At 36.2% G+C, this 11,824-nt stretch overlaps 1 protein-coding gene across 1 annotated transcript; it reads right to left on the bottom strand.

Annotated features, from left to right (window-relative positions):
* Nucleotides 1–2,507: 2,507 nt before the first annotated feature.
* Nucleotides 2,508–10,890, bottom strand: LOC130012430 (multiple epidermal growth factor-like domains protein 6). The gene is made up of 7 exons (XM_056100372.1): nucleotides 10,777–10,890; nucleotides 10,304–10,441; nucleotides 9,226–9,447; nucleotides 8,803–9,036; nucleotides 5,013–7,682; nucleotides 4,634–4,763; nucleotides 2,508–4,157 (listed from the first exon to the last, which is right to left on the bottom strand). Exons 1-7 carry the CDS (start codon nucleotides 10,835–10,837, stop codon nucleotides 3,968–3,970), a joined length of 3,645 nt encoding a protein of 1,214 aa, XP_055956347.1. The 5' UTR covers nucleotides 10,838–10,890; the 3' UTR covers nucleotides 2,508–3,967.
* Nucleotides 10,891–11,824: the final 934 nt, after the last annotated feature.

Genomic DNA, 11,824 nt, shown 5'->3' with positions numbered 1-11,824 from the left:
CACAATCCAGACTACCTTGTCAAAAATTCACCCTCTTTCGCTCAGAATAAAGTAATTTGATTGAAATTATCAATGTATTCATATTTCATTATCTATTTTTGATCTAGTTTACTAAGAACAGCTAGCACATGTCCAAACCCTACCTAATGCATCTTTAATTTGCTGGTCGATAAACATGAGGGTAATACTAGCAAGGAATAATTTTCGAAATGTTTTGCAACATTATACCATATAAACATGACGCCCATCTTATTTTTGTTTGGTGTGTATGTGTTACTAAATGTATAAAACAGACACGGAGAACATTTTATATTATGGGATACAATGACTGGTTGTATAGCGATAAGAATTTAAGTCAACACACCTCGCTGTATATATATAATGTAATAACCATTGATTGTATGTCATATAAATATCCGTTGTGTTTTACTGTACTCAATCGTTAAATGGCCACTCAATGATCATCTGAATCAGTTATTTGTTGTAGAGCGGTTGGCTCACAATATTGTTAACTCGTGCGCTGTAGAACGTAAGATCTGTCATTGAGGGGTGTGGTTTTAGTGTAGATAATATCAATAGTAGAATAGTATATGCAGTTAGACTTTCATTAAGGGACTGAAGCTTGACCTGGGAATGGTGATAATTTTGCCCCCCCCCCCACCAAAAATCATACCCTACCCAAAACTGTCCGATAAAATTCTATCTAATCTGAAAACTATTGCAGTATTTTTTATTCTGAGGTAGAAATGGTGTTTCAGATATAATAAATAACTTTCGGCTTGTATTTTTTTGATATGTTTTGGGCTGATTTAGTCATTCAAACCGTTGAATTTCAATTCAAGACAACGGGTGATGGAGCTTGAATTCAAACTGCCAAGGGATCTTTTACGTGCATATCAATGTGTACACGGCACCTCGGTTTTTCGTCCCACCCGAACGATTAGATAGCTGTCTTTGTCAAGCGCCCCGTCCTGTACCACTGACTAGGCGAAACCACACCGGAAACTTTCTCGGCCATCACCGGGATCGAACCCGTGACGCCCAGGTAAGCGAGGCACCGTAGCGCCCACAATTAGTAGTATGATATAGTAATAAGGCAGGGGCTGTGTGAGAGGAACGCAATGACGAGATTTGCGTCATGAATTTGAGTTTTAACGCCCCCTTGAGTTTTTGTGCCCCTTGCAAATGGCAAAAAATCACGCGGTTTCAACAAGTGTCAAACATATACCGTGGGTCAGATATGCTACAAATCGACTCTAACATGTTCCACACAGCTCTGTGGCACTGGGAGTGACTGTCTCCCCACACCCCCTCCCCCAGCACACACATATAAATATTGTTTTTTGTTGTCCGGGCGGGATCTGGTTTCTCATGCAAAATCATGGGTCACCAAGCCCCTGTAATAAGGTATCTGGGAGGGACTGCCTCCCCACCCCCTCCCCCGCACACACATAAAGATTTTTTTTTTGGGTGGTCTGGGCGGGATCTGGTTCCTCATGCAAAATCATGGGTCACCACGCCCATGTAATAGGGTAGCAACCTTCAGCCGTTAATCATATTATTGCCGGTCATGTAGAGGCGTTAAGGCTGTTGAACTACTGATAGGGTGACCCACCATGAATAAATATCTCCATATATCTCAACAATTACGCCACAATATTTATATATATGCCAAGCCTCAAATCAGTTTCACACAATTATAGTCACTAAATAAACGATCATGTTGTACTTAATAAGCTATGACCATTAATCATGTGTAAATAATAGACTGAAAACTGGTTCCAAGAGTCGTCCATAACATCCAGACACTTTTGAGTAAAAGATAGGTTACGTGCCCTTGTTTTGAAATTAGTCTCGCTTAACCAGTCTATCGACCATTCTACGTCTGATTGACAGGTCGGGATAATCAAGACTACTTTTTTACGAAACATAACAGAAAGCTAGAACAAGAAATTGAATTTAGAAATAAGCACGTTAGGTAGCTCAACAATCGTTTTAAGAAGCTTGTAAAAGTAAAATGAAACTACTGCTAGTATCATGTTCCTGTCTAACCCGAGTGATTCAGAGATATTATTTGTACTAAACCAAAAGATGCCGCTCTTAACGGTACAGTTAATGATAAAGCGATTTAAAAAATGAAACGAACGTAATTTCTAAATCTGCTGTAATAACCAAGAAGCTTAATTTTACTGCTATTCAAAATCGTCAACAATAAATTTTTTACGGCTGTAATAGTTGATAGATTTGTAGAGAATTGCACGTGCCATGGCTATTTATAGTATCATACTGTCAGAAAGTTGGTCTCGGCACGGCGAATGTGCACGCTTCAGTGGTAGTCTCGAACTATCAGCGGTGGACTGTATTTCTGTGAGTACATGGGTCACCCTACTACTGATAGTAAATCTAAAGAATGAAAGTTGTATGTTGTTCCTATATCTTATATACACCAAACATATTTAATTGAAATTATATATGTATAGTACACTGTTAAATAAAACGAAATCAAGGACCACTTGCATATTTTAATAGTAAAACATTTCTGATGTTGGTATATAATGATCATATTTCATTGATGTATGTTTTTATGGATATGTAATAAGAGAAGACTTCCGCGATAATAACAATATATGGTTACATAATTGGTATGAAGGACGGCAAATTAATTAATTATATTATTGCGTTCTTGAAATTTTTCTCTTCATATTTATAAGTCTTGTAAATATTGTCACTTTTAAAGAATTTAGGTAAAATGGACGTGTACTCTATATACAAAGATCTACTAATTCCCATAGTCTATCTCTTTCAAAGATCCTGTCAACGAAATCTATATATATATTTGTGACTGTCGTTTGTCTGTCTGTCTTTCTGTCTGTCTGTCTGTTTGTCTGTCTGTTCGGGGTTGGCGGCTACACTAGGTCTGCCCCGAGTCTGAAATTTTGGTTATAAAGTTTCCTCGGACCGGGGAGTAACATAGGCCAGGTGGCGTTAGTCTACCACCTCCGGTTTCTCCCGAGCGAAGCCGGTCTGCCCCGAGTCTGAAATTTGGGGTATAGGGGTAGCTCGGACCGGGGAGTAACATAGACCAGGTGGCGTTAGTCTACCACTTCCGGTTTCGGAGTTATGACCCCGAGCGAAGCCGGGTATCCGGCTAGTATATTATAAAAAGGTGTTTATCATTAATCATTAAAATACAAAAATCTATACATTTTTAAAAGACGACCACGATTTTATAGAGTATCTATCTGTTCGTACAGTTTGTTAAAGTATATCAATCAAATAGCCATATTACACTGTCTTAAAGTTTACTTTTAGCATATCTCATGGTCGTCTAGTAATGTTCGCTAGCTTTTTCATTATTCATTGTAGTGATACGACTTTAACTTCTGTGGGTGTACACACGTGAATACTGTTATATAACGAGGACTGTGGTAAGATATTATCAACACCACACGGAGAACTAGAATATCACAGAGCGTCGTATAGTATTAACGGGGTTAGATAAAGATTATGAAAAGATAAAGAAACGTTCATTGATATATATATATATATATATATATATCAGACTTCTCCTTTAAAGACGTTATTATAAATCAGACAGTTATACTAAAGTATAATACGTTTAATAGCTTCTACAAGCAGCTTTAATTGAATCAATCTGAATGGGAACAGCCGGAGCGACATTGAAAATAAATAACCCTGTCCAACATACTATAATCTGTTTTACACTTCCTATCACATTACATCAACCAAAAGTCGAATTATACATTTTAACACATATGTGATTTATTTATTTTATAAAAAAAATATTATCGTCCAACAATTTAAATTTTATGGCTTTCAACAGATAGATTGACAAGAAAGGTGGTGCAATAATAAAATTTTAAATCAGCTTTGTAATAGAAATTTGTTACACCTTCGTATCCTAAGTTAGAATAATTGTCTCTGTTGTGCTTTATTTTAACCACTCTTAGTCGATAGCCGATATCGATTTTTGTTGGCTGTTAATACATATATTGGATGTTTTTTCCGTTAATACGTCTGTATTTTGGTCAGATTTCCCCCTTTCATCTTCTGATACACCACTTGTAGTAACGACATCTCCGACAAGAATATAATCATAACGTGGTTCACGATTTTTTGTTACCCATAAAGTCTTTCTGAAAAGAAAATGAAAATAAGATTATGCAATTTTACAAATATATTAAGGGGGGGGGGGGGGTGACCGAATGGTTAACGCGTCCGCGTTTAATCAGAAGATTGTCGTTGAATCAAGTGGGGTGGTTTCGATTCCCTGCTTGTATGTGACAAAGGATGTGGTTGCCGGTTTTCTCCGGATCCTCCGGTTTCCTCCCACTGCTAAAGACCCAAACGCACAAAGGAATTATTGGAATAAAATTAAACGATATGTTAGTCACGGAATGACCTGGTTCGTGTCGAGTGGACGTTAAAAACTCCCTCCTCTACCCCTCCCTTTGACTTCAGCATCAGTTTAACAGGACTTGTTATATTGTACGTCGTTTTAAAAGCATAGTCATTTCTTCTTTTAATTTACACGCACCGTATGAAATTGCAGTTCTAAATAGATGGCAACGTTGAATTTACATCAACAAAAATATAATAGAGTATGAATTACCTTCTCTTACAGTAAACTATAATAACAACACCAGCAATTATAACAGCAACAATACCAATACCAATACCAATAACCAAACCAATATTTATACCAGTAGTTTTGTTATTACTTGTTTCAGCTTTAGGTAAGCCTGGATAAAATGTTCATACAAGTACATACGTATTCCAAATACTTACAGACTGGGATTATAGACTAAATATTTCCGCAATGATGGTAGGATTATAAAGTAAGTCCTCCTATTAATTATACATCTAAATGAAGCAAAGGTTAGGGTATATTCATCTTTACCAATTTCCACATGAAATGAATTTGTAATATTCATATTGTTGTATTTACACTAATATTACATACAACACAAATTAATGCAGAATCTTCTTACCTTCTGTACAGTTATGTCCAGATGTACCATCTCCACAATCATCCATACATGAACCATCTGTTATATTACATACAGTTAAACCAAGGATAGATTTACAATTGGTACTACACTTTTTGTCACAGGTTATTCCATAATATCCATGTTTACAAGATTCACACGTACCATCCATGTTACATATATTATCTAAACATCCTATAGGACAGGTTTTATTACACATGGTACCAAAAGACCTCGAGTTACATGATATACAAGTTCCGTTCATGTGGCAGATGTCTGGACATACAGTAGGACAGAAGTCTCTGCATCTTATACCAAATTTACCTTGTCTACAGGCCATACAAGTTCCATTTTTAGTACAATTATCTCCTAAACATCCAGGTGGACAAAATGCACACCTTTGTCCAGATCGTCCTAGTTTGCAAGAATTACAACTTCCGTTAAGGTTACAACTATCACCAAGACACCCGGTAGGACATCGCTCATTGCATTGTCTTCCATACCAACCAGATTTACAGTATTGACAACGTGGAATAGATTGATGACACTGAATACAATTTTTAGATAAAGACGAACATGCCTGAGAACAGACAGATCCTCTCCTACCATATTTACATCCTAAACATTTACCTTCTCTATTACAACCCCCGTAACACGTATCGCTGCACGTTTTATTACATGTTCGTCCATAATAACCATTGACACATTTATTACAGTGTCCATCCGTTCCTCTACATCCTTCTAAACAAGTAGTGCTGCAAGAATTGTTACAGTAATTACCATAATAACCAGCTGTACAATTATTACAGTAACCATTCGATTCTGTGCATCCGTTTAAACAAGAAGTGCTACAAGAATTGTTACAATAAGTACCATAATAACCAACTGTACAATTATTACAATAACCATCTGATTCTCTACATCCTTCTAAACAAGTAGTGCTACAAGAGTTGTTACAATAATTACCATAATAACCAGCTGTACAATTATTACAGTAACCATCCGATGCTTTACATCCTTCTAAACAAGTAGTGCTGCAAGTGTTGTTACAGTAATTACCATAATACCCTGGGATGCATTCATTACACTGGCCATCTTGTCTACTGCATCGCCCACTACAGGATTTAACACACTTCATCTCACAGCCGTCACCATGATATCCTTCAAGACACTCATAACATCTTCCTGTTTGATCGCAGCCTCTATTACTACACTCGGGACTACATATTTTGTCACATCTTTTACCATAATTACCATTAAAACAGCCAAATAAACAATCACCAGTCATGTTACATATTGTATCTGTATCGTGCTCTCTGCATCCATTACTGCAAGTTGAATTACAAAACCTGCCAAATGTGTTGCCTTCACACTCATCACACTCGCCAGATACCGAATTACATTGATTGGGACAGTTCTTAGGACAAGATGTCTGACACTTGTTACCATACCAACCTGGTTTACAGGATCCACAACCTGAATAACTACATTTAATACAGTTAACAGGGCATGGTGTTTGACAGTCAGAATTTATATAACCATCAATGCAGCCAACTGTACAGCGTAGTTCACTCGATTCGGGTGATGCTGTACATTGTCTATCAATACATTTGTTACTGCATTCATGTTCACATTTCTCACCGTAATGGGTGCCTTTACATGAACAAAGGCCATCATTACTAGAACATTCGCTATTTATACATCCATCATTACATGTCCTGTTACAATTATCACCATAATGAGTGGCTTTACAACTACACGACCCATCTGTAGAACATATGTTATCAACACAACCAATACTACATTCATGTTGACAATAATCACCATATCTACCTGGAGAACATGTTTTACATATACCATTTGATCTATTACATCCACCTTGACAGCCAATACTACATTCATATTGACAATAATCACCAAATCTACCTGGAGAACATGTTTTACATGTACCATTTGATCTATTACATCCACCTTGACAATAACTACTACAACTTGTATTACATGTATCTGTATACCAACCCTCTATACATCCACTGATACAAACACCATCATCTTTATCACATCCTCCTGGTAGACAGTTTGGACATTTTCTAAGACACAGTCCATCACTCCCATAAAACCCGTCTAGACATCCATTGGCACAAACACCCTGCTTATCGCACCCACCAGGTTTACATGTTGAACACTTCAATTCACATTTCTTACCATAAAATCCATCTTTACACCCATTAATACAAGATCCACCTTTCATTTGACAGCCACCTGGATTACAGTTCGGACATACTCGCTTACACTTTCCATTATTACCAAAAAATCCGTCTTTACATCCATTAATACAAACACCACTATTCCTTCTACAACCACCTGGTTTACAATTGGAACAGTTCTTTGAACAGACATCGTCATAAAATCCTTCTCTGCAATCTGAACATACACCAGCTTCGTAGCAAACATTGTCTTTACAGTTTGGACTACACTCACCCGTACAAACAATACCATAGAATCCCACATTACAGCCATCTGTACATCTACCAGTAACATCACATTTATCATTCTTACAATTTATAGGGCATGGTTTACAGTGTCCTGTATTGTCATCACATGGTTTGCCACCGCACTTACAAGATGAACATGTTCCACTAGATTTTTCATAATATCCATCTGAACACCGAGCTGATAATTAAAAGTCAAATTGATATATGTTAATACTATTTAAATTGAGATAAGATTTACATCAGTTAATACACATTACAACATATTATGGATTATGTTATTCGAGAACTGGAAAGCGGATTTGTTTGGTAATATTTTCATTTCTTTTTAAACACAGTAGTCATAGAATGGCTAAAAGCCTTATTTGACTAGAAGACATAGACTATACATATATATATATATATATATATGGTACCAGAAACAAATTGCAACATACTTTGATTTCACTGTGGGAATTCCAAACCAATATTATCCACTGGAAGTGTTGCTGGTTTTGAGTAATTAACATCAATCCAAAATGGCCACCAATGGACTCTTTTACCATATAGCGCACATCTTGTATTTTTATTAATTACTCTTTAAACCCACAACACTTCCAGCAGACTAGTGTGGGTTAAAAATCCTGCGGGGACTCTTTTATCAGAATCCTTTAAAAACATGGGAGATGTCCCAAACATTTCCATCCTCCATAAGTAATATTATGTAATTTGCGATCTATTTGAAAATTGTCATATTTTTATTTTTCAACATAATCCGCCATGACATCCATGCGTCAAGTTACCCTACAAATCCCCCGCCCCCATCACAGCAGTGATGACCTCATTATCCGTCGCAAATCCGGGGCCCTTTTGGACAAAATTGAGTTACGGGAAAAGGAAGAAGTCACATGGAAGGAGCTAGAGAATAGGCTGAGCGAGGGAGGATCTTGAATCTACAGTCCTATACAGAGCTCACTGCTACCTGGGCGGTGATAACTGAAGTAATGTCCTGTAACAGCCATATACCTATAGGGTTTTCTTTGATTTGATCACCCAACCTACCCAATTCATCAGTGTAATGTGTGCAATATTTATGGTGGAACCCTTCTTTTGATAATCTATCATGATTACGCCCCCGGAATCCAAGAAAAAAGGAGGCCATGACCATACTATTGAAATACGTCCTTTCGTACTTTTTGCATATTTTAAATTTTATTTCTCTGGGTCATCAATGTGATCCAAATGTGGATCTCTCCGATAGCCCCGCATAAGCTGTTGACGTACCATGACGTTCGGACATGCATACATTCATAATGTATTACCTGAATAAACCTCTACTTCACATAATCCTAGAGATGCATATTCCATGTCTGTTGTTATAAATACAATCTGTCCTGTCAACTCAACATCTGGTTGTTGATCACATCTTACTATTCTATACGGATTTCTATTACTACCAGGATCTTTATAACAAACCGTTGATGATTTAAGAGTTGCTTCATCACAACTTCCAGTATTGCTGAGAATCACAGTAGAATTAGCTAGGTTGTCTATGGCTATAACAAATAAGAAATACAGATACATTTCAAAGAAATCGTCACGCGAGTTCAATATTTCAACTAGTATAAATAATGGAGATTGACACCTTACCAGTAACATTATATCAAATAATGGTACGCCAAAATCGAAGTATCGCATTTGTATTTTAAGAATAATAATTTAAATAGCCTTATATAAATACTTACTACCATTAACTACACCACCGTTTTCACCGTAAACACGGATTTCGTTAATTGTGTATTGCTTCTGTAAATCAACACACCACCATGATTTGACGTCACCATTATTTGTAACTGAGCAGGATCCATATTTATCCTGACGTTCACCATCTACAGCATTAGATGAATTATATCCAGTTTGATCGAAAAATGAGCTCTGTTTCGTATTCTTGTCTAAAGCTACATTTTCTGAAATATTAATTTCCGTTTAAATCAATTTATTCATGGACAAATACAATTTAATTTACCAGTATTTTATTTACTCAAATTAAAGAGAAAGTGAGGGTCGTTATAAGATATTGACAGAACACAACAGAACAGAAATTTACCCGAATCAATAATGTTTTCTACTTTGTGCTATATGTGTATAAACCAGTGATTGTTTGCCATATAAATTATGTTGTGTTTCTTAGCTATACAGTTACAGGCATGCTATATAGCTTAATAATATCAAGATGGATTTCACCAGAATATAGAAATACGTGTAGGGAATAATTTACTCGTAGTACAATATCTAGATGACTATCACCACAAACATTGAATACATATACCTGTTGTATAATGTCTAGATGATTATCAACATAAAAATGGAATACATGTTAGAAAAAATTTACCTGTATAGTATAATGTCTAGATGACTATCAGCAGAAACAAGAAATACACGTACGAAATAATTACAAGGGTGGATCCAGGGATCATGAACAGGGGGAGGGGGTGCGAGCGCCGAAGGTCCGAAGCACACAACGGGGCACCAGGGGGGCCCTTCCCAGGAAAATTTCGAATACTAGAAGCACGAAAAGACCATTTCCAGTAATCGGAGACAAGAATCCGGTTCAACAGTGCACCCTCTTGGATCCAGAGAGGAGGTGGGTGGGTGCATGCGCCGTATATGCCCCCCACTGGATCCGCCTTTGATTTACCTGTATAGTATAATGTCTACATGATCACCACAAACATGAAACACATGTACGAAATGATTTACCTGTAGTAAAATATCTAGATGACTATCATCAGAAACAAGCAATACACGTAAGAAATAATTTACCTTTAGTGCAATAACTGCAGGTATACATACATGTTTTCTCCATATAACCTTTCCAAGCACCAGGTTTATCTGTACAATGTTTATAGTTACGTTTACAGATTGGTCCTGCATTTGATGTATCTTCACATGTGTCCAGAGCTAAAACATGTACAGTAATCCAGTGTTGGTTCATATTATCAATAGCGTGTGTCAATATAAGCATTCTACTGTATGTTTGTCATCACTGTCAGTTTTAATCTACGGTTGAACGTTTAAAAGGTAATATCTCGTCAATTGTGAAAGTGTGGTCTACAAATTAATTTTATTGAGACGAGGAAATCATTTGTCAGTTTATTAATAATAGTCAAACGTTCTATTAAATGATAAAAATTAATAATAAAAGACACTGTTTTTTAGATTAAATTTATAACAATCATTTACAAAAAGTCATATATTATACTTATGTATGAATTTAATAATTATTATAAACTTACCAATATTGACATCAAATATAAAACAAGAAACAAGTATATATATAAGTATATTACTAGCCATGTTGATCTCTACATCTCTTCTCTATATATATGTACGTTATAATATCAGCAAAACATTAACATTTATAGTGACAGTTTAAAACAAGAAAGGGGGATAACTTTTTCATGAATCATATGGACGAAGACTACAAATTTTTATTTCACAATAATCTGGCAGGGGTGACTTTGTATATACACCTGGCGAATGGAATCTACAGAGCGTCCAGTAAGGCGTTCTAATTCACGTCTTTACTTTCTTCTCCTTCGGTCTCATAATCAATATCATTTAACAAAACCTGACAGAAAATATAAACTCATCGCCGATTCTAGACCAAAGGGTCAACAGAATTGCCATATTTCGAGAAAGCAATTTCTAGACAAGGCTGAGTATAATTGGTGAATCATAATATTGTTTATTAAACAACGTATAGGTCCATTTCATGTTTGTTACTCTAGAAATCACAAACGTTCATCATTGATTATGAATTTTTTAATACTATTTCGTCACGAGAAATTATAATACTCCAAATAGTAGTGAATGGATAAATTAGAGACTTGCTGAAAAAACGCTGGTTAGGTTTGGGACAGGCGAAAAGCTGAGCTGATGGTGTTTAGTAGGCGTGTTTTCTACTTTGTAACTGTCGTTTGTTTGAGTTTAAGTCTAAGTGTAAGATTGTCAAGTGAATCTAACTTCTTTTAAGTTTATGTTTGCCCGGTTATAAGTTTGATGAGATGCACCCATTTATGCACCAAACTATTACATACGAGTGATACCCTTTCCTTAGTATACTGTCTAATTATCAGAATGTAATTTGGTGCCATTAGTAGAGAGTAATTATCTGAATGCAATTTGGTACCATCGCGACAATCCTATTCATCTGGTCTATTTCCAACTATTATAATGTGTCAGATTTAGAGGAAGAAAGGTCCTCGACTATTTCACTTTGTTCCCCCCACACTACACCCTATAATACCTCACCCTCTCGACTAGAGGAAAATGAAAGTATGG

This window comes from Patella vulgata, chromosome 4 (genome assembly GCF_932274485.2).
Source record: "Patella vulgata chromosome 4, xgPatVulg1.2, whole genome shotgun sequence".
NCBI classification, from domain to species: Eukaryota; Metazoa; Mollusca; class Gastropoda; family Patellidae; genus Patella; species Patella vulgata.
This window is presented reverse-complemented; position numbering and strand designations above follow the sequence as displayed.